At 41.5% G+C, this 24046-nt stretch overlaps 2 protein-coding genes across 10 annotated transcripts in view; one reads left to right on the top strand and one right to left on the bottom strand.

Annotated features, from left to right (window-relative positions):
* The window catches only part of LOC134213183 (tubulin monoglutamylase TTLL4), a 115508-nt gene that overhangs the window by 33987 nt on the left and 57475 nt on the right, over positions 1 to 24046 (top strand). Inside the window, exon 1 of one of the 9 annotated variants that reach the window (XM_062691886.1) lies at positions 3526 to 3550. The exons of the other annotated variants lie outside the window; for them this stretch is intronic. The gene's annotated coding sequence lies outside the window, so the exon portion shown is untranslated. Of the gene's footprint in view, positions 1 to 3525; positions 3551 to 24046 lie in introns of those variants that run through there. 9 annotated transcript variants of the gene reach the window in all.
* On the bottom strand, positions 19103 to 23139 carry LOC134217342 (lactosylceramide 4-alpha-galactosyltransferase-like). Its single transcript, XM_062696085.1, has 2 exons — positions 20625 to 23139; positions 19103 to 20556 (listed from the first exon to the last, which is right to left on the bottom strand). The coding sequence occupies exons 1-2, from the start codon at positions 21404 to 21406 to the stop codon at positions 20190 to 20192; spliced, it is 1149 nt and encodes a 382-aa protein (XP_062552069.1). The 5' UTR covers positions 21407 to 23139; the 3' UTR covers positions 19103 to 20189.

Here is a 24046-nt window from a genome sequence, read left to right as displayed (position 1 = left end):
TACTCGCTGTCTAGACAACGATTCGTTCGCCATTAGCCGTTCGGATAACAAAAATTCGCTAATTTAGAAGCTTAATATTTATTCTGATTATGCCCTTTCCAGTGCCTCATTGCTGCATAATAAGTTGAAGAGGATAACAACATGCTTATAGTACCTTGATAACAATCCAATACAAAATCCTTGCGGAGCACTATTTCTATTTTGATTGCAGCTGTCTGTTAAGTGGAAACTCTTCCAAAGAAATTAATGACCCAATTAAAGTTTATTCGATTTAAAGTTTGTGTTCGCCATGTTCTGGAATAAGCTACATCGGGAAAGTTCACCGAACTCATCAATCGCTGTCTAACTTTCGGAGTTTGGCCTCCTTCAGTAGTGCGAACCTTCGCACTCGCCCAAGAACGCACTTCAATTTTCCAATCAATTTCAACCGCAGGGTTTCAATTGTAAATAGATCGACCTTACAGCAAAATCATTCATTCTAATTCAATCGAATGTTTCGCGAAAAGTTGATCTTAAGAATCCTTATAAAACTGACATTTTACCGTAAGCTTCTCATTAGTGGCTTACGTACGGCTCAGGAACGTTATGTGGAAACAATAAGCCTCCCGCTCCGTGACCCAAATAGACCCTCGACGATATAAAGCACAAATCGGGACCAATTTGCGATTTGGGCGTAGCTTATTTTGTAAACAAACATTGTTTCAAAGATTCCGGAGAATTTAAATGCTTTTCCACAAAACTAATTCCCTTACCTGAGAGAGGAAAGCTCATTCTATCAGATACATATCGTGGGTTTCCCTGAATTTGCCTTCCAATCTTTGTTTACAAAATAAGTTACGCCCAAATCGCAAATCAGTCCCGAAATACGATATTGTTGGGTGTCATTTTCACGGCCGATGCAAATATAACTCTTTGACTGTCATTGAATGTTTGTTTCCACGTCACACTGCTGCCAGCAGAGGATTATTGCACACGCGAAAAGGCGTTCCACAGTCTGGAAGGCTCAGAAAAAGGAACGACGAAGCTCACATATGAGGCAAAGAAAATGCCACATCGTAATAAGGTAGGCTCATTTAAAATCGTAGAAGCGAATATCGGAAGGGATAACAATGTTCATATACATATGTGGAATTGTATATACACTGGAGACGCTTTTTACGCAGTTTTATTTTCATGCTAAAAAAATATTCCAAACCAGAATGTAATGTAGAATTACTTTCAGATGATATCGATGGTTTTTTATAACTAGTTCATTTATTTAGTAGGCTCAGTCGTGTATGACACTTTGCGAAGTCGCACTTCTTTAGTTACAGTTTAGTTACAATATTTTATACAATATTTTACAGTCGATATCATCTTATTATTAATAATTATTAGGGGAGAGACATAGACCGAAACACTCATCGTAATCGTACTATGGTTCCTCAGGGAGCAGGATTTGCAGAAATCGCTCTCAATAGATAACGAACAACGATAAAAAAGACAAAAACTGTTCTGAATCATAACAATCCATGATAGCAAATTTATCAAACTTGTATACAAGTACGAAAAGACATAATCACATAGGCAGCCCCCACAGCGAAGTGATGATTCGCGCTTTATTCTCGGTGAATCACTACTTGGGCCTATGGACCCGATTCCCGGCTCACTACACAGAAAACTAAGGATTTATACTGTTTGGAAGCCGTAGGTTTATTATTGACAAATTTAAAAAAAAATCTCCTTTGTATTTCGCACAATACTCAATATTCTTCAACCTTTTATTTCACTCCTAATTGATCCAATTATAGAAAATAAAAATGTAGATTCCGAACATTCGCACCGACGTGAGTTTTTCCACTTTTACAAAACGGTATCATCATATAAACACCTACCTGAAAATCATCACAGTTCTGGATACAATCATTGCATGAAGCTGTTAATCACCACACAATAATTCTAAACTTAAGCACTTCAATTTTTACTATTTGTTCGTATCACTAGAACTTATATAAACATATTAGAATACATTAAAAAATGTATCCTCAAACCGAACAAAAAGTCACCTCGGCCCAAGAACTTCTAGCTGCACCGTGCTGCCAAAAGGTCAGGAGTCTTTTTTGGTATGAAAATAATCCTTTATCGTTAAAAGGAAAACTGTCTAATACGTTGACGCTATCATGTTATTTATAATTCTCTCGATTTCAATAAGTGAAAAAATATAGTTTTTTTAGTGTTTAGAAGGAATTTGGATGAGTGAATATATCTTTTCAACCAAATAAAAATTATTATAAATAATACCATCTGGCAACATGTTGTCGTAGAACGTGCATATGTTTGTTTACGTCTCATTTTCTACCGTTCCGAGAGAAAATGTGAGTAAGATGTTGAGAGATTGAGTGAAATTTTGCTTAGGCCGAGAACTGGTTTGAAGTGTGCCGGAAATAAAATCGCTATGACTGAAATGAGTGCTGCACCTCGTTGATTTAAATCAAATAAAAGCTTTTTCAAACAATGTTTAGCAAGAATAGCTATGTTTTAAGCAAAAGTGAACCCCATTGCAGTATTGCACGGCCCACAAAATTCAGGAAAAGTTGCTTCCTGTCATAAATATCAATTAAATAATGCAGTCGTATGCATGTTAGGCCGTGAATGGGGTAAGAAACCCTATCGTATATGTATACAGAGATGATAAGGTGAGACTTTTTCATTCTCTTTTGAATTCAATCCCTGCCAGGGCGCAACTTCTGGATGGCCAGAGCTTCTTGGTATACGGAACAAAAAGACAGAGACAAGAAGACAAGACGATGATTATTTTCATTCGAGATTTTTTCAGGTGTCAAAGTAGCCCGAGTAACACATTTGTCATAGAATAATCATATATGATGACCAACACGAGTATGAAAAGTTGCTATAACTAAATTTGTTAAACTACTAAATTGACTGTACTTACAGTACTTACAAAATTAGTACGACATATATTTTAACTGTTATATAAGATATGTAAGTCCAGGAGCAGTAACCCTAATTGTTTCTTTTGATACATAAAGGTACTGATTATTCGCACCCATTGTCACCAATCTTCTCATCGCATCTTCTTATATGTATTCATGTTCACATGACGGATGTTGTAGGTCTCTCCCGATACAATTCGTCCTGTCTTGATGCCTTTTGTGTCATACATCATGAATCAGCAGGGCACAAAGGAAAGCCCGACCATCGACGTCTCGCGCCCAGCTCCCCGTTTGTTGACAGTCGTTTACGTGCTCAACTGCTGAGAGCATATTACTCGGCTCTGACATACCCCACAGTTCCATTCTGTGCTTAAAATTGTGCTCTTGTATTGCAAGTAAGCCTTACCGAATTAGTTCACTCGTTTTCGCGTAACCAATTTATTCGCTCTAACAGCATATAAAGTTCAAAATGTTATGACCATCCTGTTCAATAATATGGAAGTTACGTTCGAATAAAATGTGCCCACGAACTGCGGAAAATTCCAACTCGTCAACAGAGCTGCTAATTTGGCGAAGGACGAATTCGTGACCCGTCGTCGCCGTAGACGTCGTCCCAGGTGGGTGTTCATTGGCAGTCGTACGGAAAAGTAAATGCTCTTTATAATAATTTTGATATTAGTCACCCCCCAATTAGCGGCCATTTATACCGTCGAGCCGTACGAAAATTAGTCAGCGGACCGTCATCTGTCGCACCGTTTGTTGCAAAATTCCTGACATGACACACCGCGGTGGGTTTGATTGAGAAAATTTACATCCATGGCAGCAACGACGAAGCGAGTCGAATGTTGACCAGTTTTCCTCGAATGGCACGTAAATACATTGTGAACGTCATCGTTTGCATTTTTCTCCGACTTGAAGATCGTCAGAAAGACGAAAGATGAAAATTGACTTGAGGGGTTCTCACCGTTTCTCTGAATTCTTAACCATTGAATGGCTAACAAGTGTTGGTTTCATGCTGGTCGGTCGCATTTTCCATGTCTTCGTATCAAGAAGGATGATAGCATAAAGCCAACGTGTATGCAGGCACAACAACGTGTGAACATAGCAACATAGTAAAGCAGCATGGCAACAAACAGCAATAATAATTGAGTGCTGGTCGCGTAGAATACAGACATCGGTGATGTGTGGTATGATTCTGAGACCATGTGCTTTCCGGGTGAGTTCCGCGTGGCAGTCGTAGCAGTATTGGTATGTTTACAACTTCCTGGCGTGAATTTGGCGCGATTTGTCATGACGATTAGTTTAAAGAGGAAAACAAAATATCACGCACAGACGAAAGCATTTATATTGTCGGATGTCAAGAAAATTTGCTACACTGAACCGGGAGTCGAATCCACCCACCTTCAGTATGGTTTTGCATTGTATTCGCGCAACTATATTTTATAAAAATTCACCTCGATGAGTAATGCTTTCTATTGAATGAAATTCTACGAATGTGGATTACAAACGGTATAGCATAGCTCACGTTTTTTTCAAACGGCCTGTCAATAGAGGTATTTTTTTTTAGTGAATTCAAACAAATAAAACGACAAAAAAATTATACCCAGCCCAGAACCAGAAATCGACCGGTAACTGCCGTTTGTTGAATTATTGAAAACATAACGAGATTATTCGGTCTCACTCTGACTGATTTTCTGACCGGGGCTCGTTGCTAGTTTTCCTGAAACACATAAAGTAATTTTTATATTTTCTTCACATGAGGTTGATTATCAAGTAATTTTGAACACATTGTCCCGCGAGTATTCATAAGAAGAACATGGGCCTCATACAGAGACAGAGTTTCAAACATGTTCATCATCACAAAGTATACAAAACTGATGGAGACGCTGGGTTCATCAACTTTTTGGGCAAATTCCATTGCGTTTACCAAATAAATTGAATAAATTCAAGCATGCTACCCTTTGTATAGTAGGCAATTTGAATAACGGAGAACTTTCATTTCATATTATGTCACAAATTCAAAAATAAAAAGGTAGTGAATAAATCAATAGGTAACTAATGGATTCTGCTTTGATTTTGTAATGCCAATATGCATCACTATCTGCTACCAGAACCGCTAAGTTGACTAATCTGCTAGCTCATATACCCACCAAATATAGCGTCATGTGATAAGAGCGCTATCATTAAATTTTGGACCTAGTTTTGTAGCAAAACAATCATTTCGAGATTGTAGTTCCTGGTTGCTTATCTGGATCAAGAGGTGGGGCAATTATAAAATTGCGTTGGTAACTTTGCAGTGCAGCCCTTCTGAATGACGTCGCGCAATGTATTGACAGTACACACATTTTCTGGATATTCTCACTTCCTAAGAATTCCTCCAGAAGATCCAATGAAAAAATCCATTATGATATTCTCCAAATACTTTTTAATGGCTTCCTCAAGGATTTTTTTTTTTTCAAAACTATTAATTTCAGTTAATATTTATTTGCGGGCGTCATAGGGGAAATGTTACACGGTTGTAAAATATGTTGTCTTCCTCTCTTCCTTTTACTTTACTGAATAAGATGGGTAGAGATTGATGATCTGACTTTAATTTAATTAGTGGAAGTAAAATTAATTAATGGAAGAAAAAATCATCGCAATCTATATTCTAAGTTTTTGTAGTAATTTCTTTGATTATTTATCAGACAATCAGTTTCTTGGTATTGCTCTAAAAAATCCACGAGGAATTTCTTCCGTATTTCCAGAAGCTACATTTGCCAGTTTCATAAGCCCCACTAGTGGCGTAGCCACGGGGGTGGTTTTGGACATAAAACCCCCAGAGATAAAATTATTTGAAGAAATTTTTTTTTCGAACCCTCAAATAAAACACCATAAAACACCCCCACCTTTTGTTGTTTTGTTGAACGTTGTTAGGCCGAATATGTCGTTTAACCGAAATGTCATTTGGCCAAACAGTTCCTTTGGCTGAAAAATCGTGAATATGTCCTTCGGCCGAAATAGTCGTTTGGTCGATAGGGTCATTTGGCCGAAATGGACATTCGGTCGAAAGTATCGTTCGGCTGTATTGATCATCTCTTTTTATAAAAATGAGATCACATTTTCTTTGAGGCAATATAACACATGAACGAATGGACCGATTTGCAGGATTTCCTCACAAATCGATTCGTCTTATGATCAGCTGTGTTTATATAAATGCTGGGAAAGTTGAACAAATGTAAAAATACTTAATTGTTTCAAAAGCTACAACCGTGATTATTGATTCTGGTGTAAGATACAATCATCCTTCATCACACCAAACTATTAAATCATCGACAAACTAGCGCAATTCAATACAATAATAAAAAGAAAACATCGACGAACAAAAATCGATCAATACAGTTACGCCCCTATGAAACTAAGCGCAAGAACTCTTTGAAATTAACAAGAGGAGCTCTTTGGATTTACTAAGGAAAATTGTTTGGAATTTACATGAGAATCTCTTCAGAGTTTTCACAAGAAGATGTACCAATTTTCTACAGGAAAATATTCGGAATATCCACGGAAAGTTCCTTTTGAGTTTCAGTTGAGTATTCTTTGAAATTCATACAGAAAATTGTGACTGGGAAAAGAGATGCTTAAACGTTGACTTCCCCATTCTAGATTAAATTAGACGGTTAAGAAGTAGGAGGTTGCGGGTTCGAGTCCTTTCAAGACACGTGGATTCTTTTTCACAAATTTCATATCAATTTGTCCATTTCGAAACATGTGCTGTGCATGTGCACAGCCAAGATGTTCAACAAAAAAAAATGTTTTTCGTACGGCCGAGTTGCCGAATAATACGCAATTAATTGTAAGATGGTTAGTTTTCATCCTTTATTAGAGTGATTTCTCCCTGCGAGCTCATCACTAAACGGCTAGTTCGGCATAGCACAATCGGAAATTTTTTTTCCATTTTCGATTTGAAATTCTTGGTAAGTTCCATTGACCGAAAGCGCCAGACTAGGGTTTTTAGTACCGACCCTTTTTGGTGAGTCCCGGTAATACGGTACTGAGCCCCTCAGTACCGGGAGTACCGGGAAAATACCGGTACTGGAAGATTTTTTTTCGAAAATCATTAAAATCAATAAAAATACAGGATTTAATGGTAACGATTCAAACTTTATTCATTGCTTTGTATATATTCAACACTTGTCTTCAAAACGCACAGCATATTCAATGTTTCTTCAGTCATACGGGATCGTATTTTAGTAGCGAAGCTTCCAGAAACAGAGAAAGCTCTTACTGAGTCTACAGAAGTAGGGCGAACTGTTGCTATTGAATCATGAAGCATTAACAAGTATTTTCCTTTCAGCTTTTTCTGAGTCATTGTAAGTTAACTTTTGTCTTACAATCTTTACGAATCCTGGTGCAGTAATCGAACTTACAGGAACACTCTTGCCTCAAGCGGGAACGATTTGGAAAAATACTGATGAAGTGTGACGATTTTTTGGATGTGACGATGTCGTTGCGGTTTGATTGTCTTGAGGTACGTCATCGGACGCCTGACGTTTGTCCTAACTGATTGTCGCTGTCGTTTACTGGCGAAACATCTCTTGCTGGTAAGGATAGGGCACTAAATGTCAACGAGGGAATAATGAGTACGTTTTGACAGATAGGTAGCCAACATGTTTGGGGACGATAACAAAGGAACCGCAGCGACAATCGTCCTCTATAGTTTATTACCTCTATTGTCAGGTATTTGAAATTTTAGAAAAAAAATTATATCTTTCTTACTAGCTGCTGCATTCAAAAATGAGGTTTTAACCATCGGAAGTTTTAACCAAAACTTTTTCCTTAGTACCGAAAATACCGGTACTTTCATTAAGCCAGTACCGGTATTTCGGTACCGAAAATTGGTCGGTATTCCCGGGAATTCCGGTACCGGTACTCCCGGTTCTAAAACCCTACGCCAGACGGCAGAACTGGTAATTTGGCCGAAAAGCCGTTTCCCTAACAGGTTGTCCGGTCGAAACGATCGTTGGTTAAAAATGCCTTTTAGCAGAAATAGTTTTTTGACAGAATGGGCCATTTGGCCGAAAATGTCATTTGGTCATACGGCCAAATTTCAATGACTGAACCTCGTACTGAACGGGTAATATGGTCAGAAATGGCCATTTGTTTATGAATGGCCTTTTTGTCAATGAAATGACCATTGAACAAAATTCCATAAAAACCAAAAGTAAAATTCCATGGCCTCTCTATTTTTAAGTCGATACTGGCCTCTAGGCCAAAAGACATCTAACCAGGTACCATTTAGCAAAACCAAACGTTTAACGGAAACTGTTATCAGGTCAAAACTGGTTTGACCGAAAATGTAATTTGACCGAAAGCAATGTACAGCCAAAAGGAAAATTTGGCCGGAGTTGTAAAAAAATGTTTATCCTAACAGGTCATTTCATTTATTTAGTTAACATCTAAACAGATAACACTGAATCAACAATTTGACGCCACAATGCACGGTTCGAGGCCGCATCTCTCCATCCTCGGATACGCCCCACGCTCGCCAAGTCGTTCTGCACCTGGTCTGCCCATCTCGCTCGCTGCGCTCCACGCCGTCTCGTACCTGCCGGATCGGAAGCGAACACCATCTTTGCAGGGTTGCTGTCCGGCATTCTTGCAACATGTCCTGCCCATCGTACCCTTCCGGCTTTAGCTACCTTCTGGATACTGGGTTCGCCGTAGAGTTGGGCGAGCTCATGGTTCATTCTTCGCCGCCACACACCGTCTTGGCGGGCAGCGTAGTTCGCCTATCCGCGCGGTGCTCGCTGGAAACGATAGCGTATCAACGGCAGTTGAAGGCCAGGGCGGCTAAATGGACTACAAACGAGGGAGCGCGGTAGCGCATTGAGACTTAGGCTGCCATTTAAGTCTCAAATTACGGTTATGGCAGGCGTGTTAAAGGTTGTGTGTTTTGTATATTGTTATATTGTGTATTGCGAGGGGCTGACAGCCGAGTCATTCTACTCCCTTAGTAGAGCCGGGTGAAACCGACTCGGAAACGGCGGGTTGGGCTAATGGCAAGGCTGCCTTCGCGTCCCATAAAACCGTGGCGGGCCTTGCGGGCACGCTGTCCACCCTGCTGTCTGGTTGGTGACCAGACGGAAGTAGGCTCAGATGAACTCCCTGACTAACGCCGATCTGGCTCTGAACACGAAAGTGTCAACTCACGCATGGCCTCCTGCTTGCTTGCAAGCATAGACAACCATGAGATCATAGAGGCGACTACTTCAGTAGGATTCGATGGCAGCTGCAAGGGGACCCATGAGCTATGCGTCTACTCCAGTTTCAAGAGGTAGGGGCGCCGTAGGCGTAACGGGAGACCCCTTCGCAAGTAGGGTTCATGAGGTCTCCTCTCACTAGGGGAGGAGAATGGTGTTGAGGCAGCAGCTGGTTTGCACGGGACCAGCACTACCCCAGCGGGAGGGGTTGACAGCCAGAGCGATGCTCAGGTAGTCAACACACCAGGCGAGCCTCTCTAACCGGTATCCGGTTAGTCGCTGCCAGCTCGATGAGATCATCGAGTTCACGAGCGGTCGAAATAATATCAGCAAGGATCTGAAACAGAAACTTCTGGGTACTTTGACAGTCGGTTCAAGCGGTAAACGCGAACATGGCACGCTCACCAGGGGAGGGGAGGTTGGAAGCAAGAAGGGGCAGGACCCTTCTCCTTCCTTGGAGGAAGGCTTCGACGCAAGAGGTGATTGGTACCACCCTGAGTGTCGGCGAGGGAGGGACTGCGGCGCGCTCCGAACGCGCCCGGCAGCAGTCAGAGGGTCGGTCCGGTAACGTTAAGCGGCGCCTTAATACTGTTACGGACAGTGATACGGTCGAGTCCGATAGGGCGCCCGATCGTCGAGTGAGGGCACCCAATCAGGCGAAACCACGAGGGAAGGGCAACGGTGCGGGCCCAGGCTACTAAACCCAAGGGGTGATGGTAGTTAACCTGCGACGACTGCTCAGCGGACCGAAAATCCCTGGCAGCTCGTTAGCAGATCTAAGAGGAGGGAGAGGGTCCTCACCCCTGCAAGGAAACTTAGGACAGAGGCGAAGCCTTGTTGGTCAAGACCGACAAAGAGAGGTACGCCGACGTTCTTAAGAACCATGCAGGTGCCGAAAAACTTTCGACACTGGGTGAGGACGTGCGAGCGTCAGGACGCACCAAGGCAGGCGAACTGATCTTGGTGCTGAAGCGTGGAGCAAAGGCGAGCGGTACCGCCTATAAGAGGTTGGCCCAGGAGGTCCTGGGTGAGGGAGTGGAAGTGAGGTCTCTGGGCACCGAGGTGACTCCTCCGGTGTAAACAGCTGGATGAAGTCACCGAGGCAAGGGAGGACCCTATTTTCGTCTTTAAAGGTACAGTGCGATATAGAAGTCGAGCGGTCTTCTATTCGTCTTAGAGGTGGACCTTTTGGCACGCAGGTAGCTTGGTTCAAGTTACCGGTAGCGGACGCCAAAAAGGTCCTGGCGGTCGGGAAACTGAAGGTTGGATGGTCAATATGCCCAGTAAGCGTATTCCAGCCACCTTTAGTCGAAAAGTGTTTAGGTGCTTCGAATCTGGTCACAAGTCATGGGAGTGCAAGGGGCCGGATCGAAGTAACCTGTGTCGTCGTTGTGGAGAGGAGGGACTTTTGCGCAGGCCTGCGATAAAGCACCAAGGTGCCTTATCTGCGCTAGTAGGAAGCAAGCCCGTAACCATGTTATGGGTGGACCTACTTGTCCCTTCGGTGGTGGCAATAAGAAATCGCCGTGCGGGTAGCACAGCTAAATCTTAACCATTGTGCTACTGCCCAGCAGCTGCTGTGGCAGTCGGTCTCTCAGTCAGAGACCGACGGCGCTATTCTTGCAGATCCGTACCGTGTCCCTGTCAATAATGGAACTGGGTCGCTGACGACTCAAGATGGCGGCGATCTGCACAACGGGCCGGTTTCCGGTCCAAGAGGTCGTACACACACCTCGTCGAAGGTGTCGCCATAGCTAAGATCAACGGGGTGTTCTATTGTAGCTGCTATGCCCCACCACGGTGGCCAATAGAGCAATTCACCCGGATGGTCGATACAGGTTATCGTCCGGACCTGTAGGCCGGAATGTGCGCCGGAAGTTGTCTCTAGCGGGGGACTTCCAATGCTTGGGCGGTGGAGGTGGGGAAGCCGCTGCAACCAATCAGAGAGGTCAAGCTTTCGCCAGAGGAAGCTCTAGCGTTATTGAGTGTCGGGCAGCCACGACGGTTTCAACCAGCACGTTCCGGCAGGGAACGGTTCGGTGGAGCCGTTCATTGACGTTACGTTCTGTAGCCCCAGCCCAGCTGGGGGACTGAAACTGGAGGGTCGACGAAGCGGTTACGACCCACAGCGCCGACCACCCAGCCATCCATCCGCTACGTGATCAGCTGCTGTGGTGTGCAGCAGTCGAGGTTGAGAAACCCCTTCGTCAGGTCCGGGGGTGGAAGGCCCAAAGCTTCGACAGCGAAGTATTCTACCGCGGCGCTGGACTGGAGGGTAACACCGATGTCTTATAGGGGACGCACTGACAGCCATGTCCTGTCACTGTGTGAGCAGTGATGCCAGTATGCAGAGGAGGGCACCACCGAGGGAACGGTAGACCTCCAGCATACCTCGGTGGAGTGTAGGCAATCGCAGACCTTCGGTCACAACCTGCCTCAGGGGCTAGAAGCGAAGGATGCAGAGAGCTCGCTCTGAGTAGTTGAGGTGATGGAACGCCGCTTTGACGTTCAAAGCTGCGAAGCTCCTTGGCCCTCAACAAGCGCCATCAGTAGCAGTGTAAGAGGAAGTGTTTTGAGCAACCTAGCGTGCCTGGAACCAGCCAATGCTAATCCCTGGGGCGATGCCTCACAGGATAGTGCAAATGGCGAAGACCAGAGGGGGCTGGCGCCCTGAACGGTCGCCGGGAAAGGGGGTTGAATCGCATTATCGAGGTTCTTCCCGTCCCATGCCACAACCTCCCATACCACCAGCACCGCCGCAGAACGCGAGTGCCGGGAAGTGGCTGAAGCGGCAGCGGTGACGAACGAAGAGTTGCTTGCAGGTGGCCCGAACCTTAGACACGGAACAAAGCTCGGGGCTCCGACGGAGTTCCAAACCTCGCTCTGAAGGCAGCGATCATGGCTACAACCCGGATATATGTTCAGGACAACAGAGCCATGCAGTAGATGCCTGACGAGCGCAGTTTCCTGATAGGTGGAAGAGAGACAGTGCTGGTGCTGGGTTGCCGAAGCCTGGAAACCACCAGGTGACCCATCGGCGTACAGACCAATCTTCGCCTACTGGACACCGACAGGAAGTTGCTTGAGAGGGATTATCCTCAACAGGCTTACACCTGTACACCGAAGCGTAATGAACGGCCTCGTCAAGCAAATCGAAGTTTGGGCTTTTCGTAAGGGTAGGTCCACGGTGGATGCTATCAACTCGGTTGTGAAAACTGCGGAAGTAGCGGATACAACGCAAGCGGAGGGAACTCGATTCTGTGCGATAAGTGACGCTTCGACGTCAAGAACGCATTCAACAGCGCAAGCTGGGATGCCGCCATCGCGCTCTCGTTACTCCGGTGGGGCATTCCGGTGGGCCTTGACAGCATTTTGGAAGGCTATTTCCAGATTCGCGTACACTTATACGAAACCGATGAAGGGAGGATAGTGCTTCTATCACCGCAGGAGTCCTCTCAGGGATCTATCCTGGGCTCTGAAAGTGCTATGGAATCACTGGCGTGTACGATAGTGTTTTAAGATTGAAGTTTCCCAGGTGTTAAGATCGTTGGCTTCGCCAGGGGGACGACATATAACGCTGGAGGTTTCATGGAGAGTCGATTGAGGAAGTGGAACTTACTCGCGGCCGCACGCGCGATCGCTGTAGTAGGAGGAATGGATGGAGCTCAAGGCAGCTGGGGCTAGCTCATCACAAAACAGAGTTGGGTTGTTGTTAACGTTAAACCGTAAGTTTTGTGTACAGGAGAGTGCACTGGTTCGCGTGGGCGACTGTGAGACTCATTTCCAAGCGGGAGGTGAAGCTCCTCGGGGTGCTGTTGATCGACGTGATAGACTGAACTTTCGGAAGTCACGTAGATTACGCCGTCGCAGGAGATGCTTTCGACAGCCATGGCTGCGGCATTATCCAGGATGATGTCCAGCAATAGCTCGGGAGTGCGCTCCAGCAGACGCAGGTTGGTTGAAAGCTGGGGTTGCCAGTATCTATCCCTCAGACACGGCGGTCCAGCTTGGCCTTCCCGGCGCGCTTAGCGCGTCATGAACGTAACCTGCAGAAGCTGGAGAGTGCGTACACAGGCTGTAGCGTGTCTCAGAGTGATAAGTGCCTACCGTACGGTATCACGGATGCCGCTTGTGTGATTGCGTGTATGTTTACCCATCGGATTAGTCACATGGGAAGGCTGAGGAGATGAAACTCGCCGATGCACGTTACTTCCATTCGGTATGCGTCCTCTGTTTCAGATCGATGTTGTGGAAGCGGAATGCTAGAGGGTGTGCGGGAGGGGACACTACTCCGGATAATCTTATCCAGAGGATGCGCCGAAAGAGGTTGATAAGTGGAACGCGGTCTCGGCTGCTACCATTCTGATTGCCAGCATCTTGCAGCGCGAAATTGGCGCGCTGAGAAGTAGTCGGATAAGCGCCGACTAGTGGGTATGCTAGTCTCGAGTGGGTGATGGTACCAGGCGGTAGTTGGTTACAGTAGCGGAACTAGTGGGTAGCTGGGTTATGAGAGAGGCGCAGAGGAACCAGTGGGTAGCTAGTTTGGCTGATTTGAAGGCCAGTGGGTAGCTAGTATGTGGGCGTGCGTAGTAGCACGGACCCTCTCCCAGTAAAGTAATGCTGCAAAAAGGCATGTTCCGTGAGGACTCAGGGTTTGTGAACAGGGTGGTTTTAGCGGGTTTGGGCAATAAGCTAAACCCCAGCATTCGCCGGTAGCCTCACCGGTGTCTTGGATGAGATTCCCACCCTACTGGAAAAAAAACACACCGTCTTCTGCACACCGCCAAAGATGGTCCTAGCACCCGTCTCTCGAATACCCTGAGTGCTTGCAAAGTCCTCCCTCTCGAGCATTGTCCATGTTTCATGTCCGTAGAGGACAACCGGTCTTATAAGCGTCTTGCACATGACACATTTGGTGCGGTGGCGAATCTTTTTCGACCGAAGTTTCTTCTGGAGCCCGTAGTAGGCCCGACTTCCACAGATGATGCGCCTTCGTAATTCACGACTAACGTTGTTGTCAGCCGTTAGTGGCGCGGGATCCGAGGTAGACGAATTCCTCGACCACCTCACCGAAGGTATCCCCGTCCTCATCGTAACACTGCTTCCCCAGGCGGGCCTCTGTCGCGTTCGGTTCCGCCCACAAGCATGTATCACTTTGTCTTTGACGCATTCACCACCAGCTAGGCCCAACTTTTGTTGTTTCACTGCTCAGGCGGGTGTACAGTTCTGCCACCTTTGCAAAGTTGTTCGGCCGACAATGTTCCGCGTCATCCGCGAAGCAAATAAATTGACTGGATCTGGTTGAAAATCGTACCCCTGGTTGTTACACCCGGCTCTCGCAAATGACATCAATCTTCTAAGCACAATGTTGAACAACAGACACGAAAGTCCATCACCTTATGTTCCTTTAGTCCCCGGCGCGATCTTGAACGAACTGGAGCAGTGTTTCCCTAACAGGTCATTAGGCTGAATATGGCGTTGACGGATGAAAAAGCGTTTGTCCGAATACAGATCATTTGACCAAAATGCCGTTTGATAAAAATGTCATTTGGCAGAAAGAGCCATTAACCGTGTACTTTTTGGCAACCTTTCTTGAAAAGTGACGTTCGGCTGAATTCGATCATTTTACAAATAAAGACGTTATATCCGAATAATTTCTGCTAAACATTCTAATTCGGACCTCAATGGGATTTGGGTTAGATATCTTTTGGCTTAAAGTCCAGTATCGACTTAAAAAAGTAGGAGAGGTTGCTGAAATTTCCTGTTCGAACGGTCGTTTGACAATTTCCTTTTCCACGTAAAATGTCAAGCGCCAAAACGGATGGATATTTCTGGATTAAATAAACCGTTCAGCTATTGACTTTTGGCCGTATAACCTGTTGGCCTAAACGATATTTTCGGAAAAATTTTCCATTTTGTCCAACGACCATTTCGGCCAAACCGCATTTTTGGGTCAATGACCTATTCGGCCAAACGACCTGTTAGGAAAAACAACTTTTTCGGCAAAATTACCAGTTCGGCCAATGGAATTTCTTAAGAATTTCTTATGGACAATATTACACTAGTCGTTCGATAACTGCAACATGCTATCGTTTCAGTTAGCGGAAATGGCGTTCGATGGGCAACTGCGTGACGGATTCTAGACGGCAAAACAATTGTACGTAGACGGACGTCAGAATAGAAGTGCACCTGATTGTTCAGCGCTATGCAGCCATATCATTGTCGACTTTCGACATCATTTTGAAGCTCAGCGGTCCGATAATCCTGAAAAACTGGATGTAACTATCGAAATCGCAGTTAAAAGCATTACCGCAGAGATAAATTACTGGTTATCGAACGTTCACTATAGCAAAGAATTGCCTCGTAGAAATCCAATAATGTTCGTACAATTTTTCGTTTCGACATTTTGAATGAACTTTGCGGGAAATTTGGGTAATAAAGTTTCCGTTAAACTTACGGAGAATTTCCAGAGAGTTTTTCTTAACAAAACTCATTAGAGTCTCATACGGAAATTCTTAAGAATTTACCGCTTTATCGTTGGTTATGCCAAACTAGCCATCTTTATTATTCTATAGTGAGAAAGCCAACGGTAAAACACCTATTCTACCAACTGCCCTCTCCTACAATTATCAATAATTTTCTGTGCATATTTCTGAAGTATACTCAACAGAAACTACAATTCTTCGTAAATTTCCACAGTGTTTTTCCCGTAGAAGTTAAGAACATTCTTTTGTAAAATTCTGAAGTTTCTCATGCGAAAATTGGTAACGACGAATTTTATGCTAAAATTCCAAACAATTTTTATTTAGAATTCCAAAGAGCTCCTGGTAATTCCAAAGATTTCCAAAATATTTCAAAATTTTGGAAAAACTTATAGATTTTTCTGGAGAAGTTCATTAGTTTTTCATGTGAAATTCAAAGATTCTTTTTAATGTCTTGAAAATATCCGAAAAATGCAAAAATAAATCCTAGAAAAACGTAATGAAAAAATCGCCACGCCGATTCACGCCGCCGCCGCCGGCTAAAATGGTTTTCGGCGTGACGAACGCCGCCGCCGACGAATATCGGACCGGCGCACACCTCTACGTCAAAGCGGTCAGGCCCACTGCATTGTGTTTGCCGCAGAGATGATTCCTCGAGATGTATCGTGTATCGAATCTACAGTGATTGAAGGATGCGTGGACATACCGTATTATACGCATCGCGTTTTTTTAAGTTCTTATTTTGGTAGTTGTATATAAATATGTAGTGGAATGAATAACAATATGATAAAAAATTATAACAAATTTTATATTTGTAGAATATAACATCAACTAGGATTCGAAGTTAACTCGGGATGTGCATCTCTTGTAGAAGAAGCTGGAAATTGTAAAGAATTTAATTATTATTTAAAATGTTATGAGTATCAGATAGCAGGTTATGTGCCAGGACATCGTCTGCATAAAGGTTACATGGCAGATTATGAGGTTTCCCTTCTTGGGATGTTTTGCAATGGGCTATGAAAATGTTAAATCATAAAAATATGAAGGTACAAAATACAATAATATAAATATATAAAAGCATGAAAATATGAAAATTTTATAATATGAAAATAAGAAACATAAAAATATAATGTAATAAGAGTATAAAAATTAGGAAATGAAAAAATGAAAAACATGAAATTTAAAAAAAATGATATTCAAAAATATGAGCACATAAAAACATAAAAGCATGAAAATATTGAAAAATTTGAAAATATAAAAAGTGATATAAAAGTATAAAATTATGAAAATATGACAATATGAATATATAACATGAAAATATGAGAGTATAAAAAATTAAATAATAAAAATATAAAAATACAAAAATATGAAAACGAAAACATGAAAATATAAAGATATAAGAAAGATAAAAAAATAAAATATAAAAATTAAATATTAGAAATTATAACAATATGAAAATATGATAGCATCAAAAAAGAAAATACAAATATATGAAACACCAAAAGATTAAAATATGAAATTTGAAATTTAAAAATACAAAAGTATAAAAATATAAACATATACAGGTATAAAAAATGTGAAAGCGTAAAAACATAAAAGCATCATTATAATATGAAAGTGTAAAAACATGAATTTATGTAAATATGAAAATTCAAAAATATGAAATATGATAGTTTAAAAATATTCAAACATAAAACATGAAAGTGTAATGTTAAATTTAAAGAAATATTAAAATATGATAATATTAAAACATGATAACATGAAAATTTTAAGTCCCAAAAATAATAAAACATGAAAGTGTATAAAAGTGTATAAGTGTATAAAATATGAAAAATAAGTATAATAAAATATACAAAATAAATATAATACCAATATATGAAAACACGAAAGCATGTCATAGCTGCAGCTGCGGTATATTTCGTAGACTGGTAACTAGTGATACTCATGTTTCTTTTGAAATCTCTGTCCAGATTGCTATCAGAAATCAAGGTGGGTGTAGTCCTTAATTTCAATCTTTGACAAAAATGACAAAAGCATTAGAATTACTATTCCTGGCACGCTTATTACCGTTACTAGGAGAGAACGAATAAGTATCACGGAGTTGGATATTGGGAAGGTATTCTTGGGTCAGGATGTGCCTGTAGCTGGCAATGTGACCATAATAGGACTTACCCCGTAACACACCCAGCGTTACGGGTACCGGAAAACCGCAAGTGTTTTTGTTGCAAAGAATCAAAAAAGTTATAGGGTAACTGTTCCAGTTTTGGACATGTTCCTCACATAACTTCGAAAATAAGACAATTTTCGATGGTTTTATTTGCCATAACAGGAGATATACCCCTTATTATTTTCGCAGTTGAAACCAATTGATAGTTTATCCTTTCGAGCCAGGTCTTCTCTATGGGGTTTTTGGGCGAGTGGCACTCGGGCATTTGTGATGGAATCTATTTTTATGTAGGGTAAAAGTTCCGATAGTCGTGGGTGTTCCTATAGCTGCGGTAGTGTAGTTTTTAGAGAATCTAAAGATCAAGTGTAGCAACCCACATTGTTGATCAATTAGGTGAACTGTCATTATACAAAACAAGCGAAAACAGCGTAGGAAAATCCTCGAAAACGGTAAATTATCCTCAAATACCTTATTTATTTATGGCCTTTGCACCAATAGCTGCGGTAGTGTTCCTATAGCTGCGAGTCACGTAAGAAAGCAATGGGATTCGCAATTATAGGGACACGAATTGAAAAATACCGCAACTATTGGAACATTGTAATTAGAGGAATGATTTTAGGCAACAGTGATAGATGATTTTAGGCAACAGTGACATATTTCGCATAAAATAGTGTTAAGGACCTTTTGGTTGTGGCCCTGGAACTTGAAAGGAGAAAAGAAATGTGTTACAGAAAAGAAGTTTGTTAAAAAAAATCATCTATTTCGTGATTAGAATTGATTTATTAATAATAATAATAACAAACGAAAACACGATTTCTAATATCGACAATACAAAGTGGTTTCTTCTTTATAAAAAAAATCAGGCTCTATGTGTTAGTAGTATTATGTAATAAAAATTAATAAAGTAGTGCTGGACAGGTGTGGACATTCCACTGAACAAGTGCATTTTTTATACGGTCAGTTATCGAATTGTTCCAAATTAAACATCAACCAATCCAGCAAGTTTGTCAAATGAACCTTGTTGCAATATAATCGATAAAGAAGAAATTTTCTTTTCATGCTGATGATGATTTCTAATTATAAACAAACTCAACATAAGATTTGAATATCCCCACCATTATCTCACAGCAGTTGTACCAGCCTGTACTTGACTCGACTAAGCGAGTCAAGTACAAGACACTGAAGACGCCTACTGTTGAGGTCGAAATACGATCTGCTGATACATGTGGAATTCAGATTGTTCAAACTGTCTTAGACAGGTGAAAAATTCCACTAAAAAGCTCAAAATAATTTTCTTATATAAACCAAAGTTATTTTTGAAGTTTTTAAATAGTCGATGCGATCAATGTAAATCCATCGTTAAGGAATGCCTAAAAATGAAATAACGATCAACACCATTAATCCACCTGACATCCTTGGGAAGCGAGTTGCTTGGTAATATTCCACAAACATATCCACTCCACCGACGCAAACAAAGCAAAAACACTGAACCTATAGCTGTTGAATACCATGAAGTGGAAAAACACAAAATTTTAATTTTCCATCCCGATCTAACCGCCTCGTGCTCGTAAAATCTCAGCGGTCGGTGATGGCCGATTGTCTATGCTCCGTATTTTTTTCTTTCTTCCCTTTGGTGGTCAAGTCTGAGGTGGAAATATTAACGCAGTCGGGCACTGCGGACGAGCGGAAAATACCAAACATTCATCACACGGACCATTCGTCCACCACGCTCAGACGCAAGGGTGGTAGGCGGATTCATCTAGTTGTATCATCGGAATGTTCGATGACGACGGTCAGACGTCGTCCATAATGCGAAGAATTTTCCTCTGTTCCACCAATTATTTTTAGCAAACCGTTTCGAAAAGATTGTTACCATGCATGCGATGATGAACGATAAAGTGGTGACATCGCTTGACATCAACCCAGCAAATTACTTCCGCAAATGCTTGATCAAGATCTCATACAAAACATTTTTCGAATCGATTAATTTGGTGCGTTACATGCAATATTTTATGATTGGCACTGCAAGCCATATCAAGAATTTTCGCCTATATCGAGGGTAGCATACAAATTTGGCTTGTTAATCGAAACATTGGAAACCTCAATGCACAAACGAGAATTGAAGGGTGTCTAAAGTGAAATTACATAACATTGAAATGATGATGAGTATGTTATTGTTTTTTATTTATGAAATAGTTAAAGGCGATAAAACATACTGTTTTTTGGCAAAGTTGCTTAGATTTTATGAGAATCGGTTGAGAGACTTAGCCACAAACATACTACGTGTGTATCTTGAATTCTATGTTATTATTATTTTAAAAAATCGCGCACTCACCAACTACAAAATATGTCACGGTTTTATTAGCTCCTAGAAAAACTCTGCACAATTTTTTATCACAAACGGACAGTAGGCTTTCGCCAACTTTATATAAGCCACTGGGCTATCCTTCCTTAGTTGTATTCCACTGGTCAGTTTATTCCACAAATGCGTCAAAATACGGCCAGCCACTTTCTCCATGGCTTCCTCCGTGTGCTGTTCTTCAAAATACCACGTATGATGTGGATACGTGATTTGAAAGAACGTTTCAGGCTCCAAAACACTCATCTGTCCGCCACATGTTTCTCTTGTCATATCCCACACGTCGGTAACGTTGCAAAACTTTCGCATGACTCTTGTCACCAGCTCAGGACCATTAGCTGCCCAAACCAATCCGTTGAAATTTTCCGCCAAGTCACTGCAAAGCAGAAAATATATCTGTTATCCACGACATGATCTCAGTCCCTAACTTCCTGGTGTACAAACGTCAATAACGCTTCTGCCACCATGTGGCCATATCCTGTAGCTTGCAGGTTGATCACACCGTTCGCTATGTAGCCGTCTCCTTCGGAAGCGACGTAGTTGAGTGGCAGCTCATTCAGCGATTTCATCACAACCACATCAGAATCTAGATACGTTCCACCGTATTTGTATAATGTGAGCATCCGCAGGACATCGGAGGTGTGCTCTACGATATGAGTGGAGTTCTTTAGCCTACCATCCTGGAAAAACTTTTCCAACGGAGTCCCAATAGCAAACGTTGACAAATTCAGACGTCTCATATGAATATTCGGATAGATAAGCAACGGTGCCATATGGCTGCTGTATATAGAACTATACACGGTAGCCGATGTGAACAACACAAAAACGCTCCAATCAGCATTAGCCCTGGCAGCGGATTCTATCGCACAAGACTGACGAGCCGTTAGCCTCGCTATATTATCCTTTATCACTGTAGATATTATGAAGAAGATGTTCTTCTCTGGATTCAGTTCACGTGAATAGCTTTCGATATCTGGCATCCGGAAAATATTTGGATTGCCTGCACTTGTTTTCCATGCTCGGTACTTCCGTTTCCTATGAACTGTGGTAGACCATCTCTCTGAAATGGTAGTTAATTCACCGACTGCCTTCAATCGCAGAATTAGTTTTTCGTGATTTGTAATCCGATCAACTATTCCATTGTCAATCATCTCAAATTTTACGTACAAGATTACGATTGAAAACAATATAATAACAGTAAGAATCTTTCTCTTGCGTGGAAACATTACTTGCTAAAAGCAGCAACAAACTAATCGAACTGATATGGCCCAAAATCGCGAACACATTAACTTGAAGCATGTACTGTATTTAAGCTACTAAATCATTCTTAACAATAACTGATATCGTGGTCTAAGCGGATGATGTATCCACCTAATCACCGTTAGAAATTTCTTTTCTAAACCTGATTTATCCCCCTTTTGTGGTGTTTTGCGTTTCTCGTCGATATCCGATGCACTAAACTATGCTATTCGATACTTACATCGTTATCGTTCTTCAACAACTGAATGTAGTTCGCTATAGTTAAATACCATGAAAAAAGTAATTTTTGTACAATTATGCATAGAACTGCAGCTGCTGCTAATCGATATTTTTAACTCACATAAAATAAATAATATTATCGTCGATTATAGATTGCAGGTTATCTTTGAAAGGATTAAGCATTTCATTTTTCGTGTTTGTTTCGGATTCATCCCGCTTGTTGTGCACTGCGTTTTTTTCTGGGTCTGGTTTTCTGGTACACTGACTTTTGTGATTTTAAACCATTTTCGTTCTGTCTTTTGAGTACAATTTATACTTCTTTTTTAATTGCTCGACACTACACCCGATTTTTTTTACACGGGTATGCGTGCTGTGTGAAAAAAAGTGCCATAATGTAAAAAAAAACTGTGTTGTTTCGATAATCCGTGCAAAAAATATCCGTGTAAAAATGTGACCAGGTCTTGGGGGACGCGTTCCGTGTAAAAATAAATCCATGTACAACTCCAAATCCAAATGTTATTTCGAGAATCCGTGAAAAAAACCGTGAAAAAAAGAATAGGGTGTATCAGTAGACTGGCCCAGGTTTATTTTTCCATGTTGTTTCTGCTAAAACCCTCATATTAATTTCAAATCAAATGCGTAAGCTCATGCAACAACCGATCATTCTGAAATTTTTAGGGAATGATTTTCTTACCCAACGGCAAAATCCTGGGGGGTACCCCGTAGAATCCGACGACTTTTTGTATCCTGGTCCAGTCTAATGCTCAGGAGACACAATGACAGTCCCTGAATTAAACTCGAATCAACCTTCAATTATTTTTTTTCCAATATGACTTATCTGATTTTCTAAACAAAGGCTCAATCGATTAGTTTGTCGAATCCGATAGCACAACTACGCAAACCAACATCATCAACAGGTAGCAAAAGCTTCCCCTCACATGTAGAGGTGGTGTTCATATTTGTAACAACCTAAACAATTTAAAAAATATTTTTGACTTGATGTTGACGTTTCCGAGCTGAAGAATTATCCGTTCGTAATTGGAGAGAAAATATTTCCTTTCAGTACAATGTTGTCGTACGAGAAAAGCAAAATATAGCAAATGTTCCTGATAACGTTAATGATGATATCTAATGATATCAACTTCGCGACAATCAAATTCAGTGTTTTCCAAGCCCCGTAAAAAAAAATGTGGACCAGAAAAAAAGGGGGAGACATTTTTCGCTTCTCGTACTAAATGTACTTAAACGATCCTAGCAGCCATCGTTCAATTTCTAATGGTGGATTCAATGGCTTGTTGTAAGTGGTCGATCGGCCACCAGTAGCGCTTCTATCAGTTTTACCATCTGTTGGCCGTTTGAACGTGTACACAAAATGTAAGAAATAGAAGATCTTGGCTCTTCAGGTGTTTACCTGAAGATTGCCTTGAGGTCGGAATACGTATCCATAAGTACTTCTACTCATCTTAAGACAAGTACAGTATCCTATATTATCGAGAATAACATACAAGTGGCAAAAAATGCAGGTGCGGCTTTATCCCACAAATGGTAGCCCTACATGAATCACAACTTATCACGTTTCGACATTTCGCTTATCGGAGTTGGGACATTTTGACATGATATCTTTTTGTATGGATACCGATAACCACATCTATCATGTATTTTATGTCGACTAGATCAAATCAACATCAACGATAATAGTTTGAAAGACATATCTGAGCAGCGCGACGTTGTGATTAATCAATCACAAAAACTTATCGCAATAATTCTTATAGAAATTTTAATTCATACTGTTCTCAATCTACGATTTGTTTATGTGTGCCAAAGGAAAACAGAAGAAAGGCACAAAGTAAATTCAATTACGCTTTATAATAGCCTATTCAGATTACGCCATTAATGACATAATAATTGGCGTTTCAGGGTAAATACGCTTTAGATGTCATTATTTAGTAATATTCCATACATTTGTGTCAAAAGATACCGCCAAAAAGATGAAAGAATTTATTACGAACAATTATTACGAGAGAGCTTGTTCTAACTGGGATGCAGGAGAAATTCAACAAAACAAAACTGGCGCGTCACGTTCTTTGCCAGAGAGAAAATTTCTCTGTTTTTATTTCGTTTCGAGTTGAAGTCATGCTCTTTTCTGTCAGCAGGGTCGAATGCATGTTAGATGGAAATCTTCGAGCGCTGAAGAATAACTCGGATTGTGATGGTTTTGTGGAAAGCATTTTATATGATGAAAATACTGATGATAATTATTTATTCTCCACTTATTCAACATGAATTGTTTAAAAACAGATGCTCTCTAGAATTAAATGAAGTATTTAATAAACCTAGATTTAATAGATCATCGAATAAATTTTCAAAGTTCAAGGGCCAATGCGGAA

The sequence above is a fragment of the Armigeres subalbatus genome, chromosome 2 (genome assembly GCF_024139115.2).
Source record: "Armigeres subalbatus isolate Guangzhou_Male chromosome 2, GZ_Asu_2, whole genome shotgun sequence".
NCBI lineage: Eukaryota > Metazoa > Arthropoda > Insecta > Diptera > Culicidae > Armigeres > Armigeres subalbatus.
The sequence above is the reverse complement of the archived record's forward strand: the minus strand, read 5'-3'. Positions and strand labels throughout refer to the sequence as shown.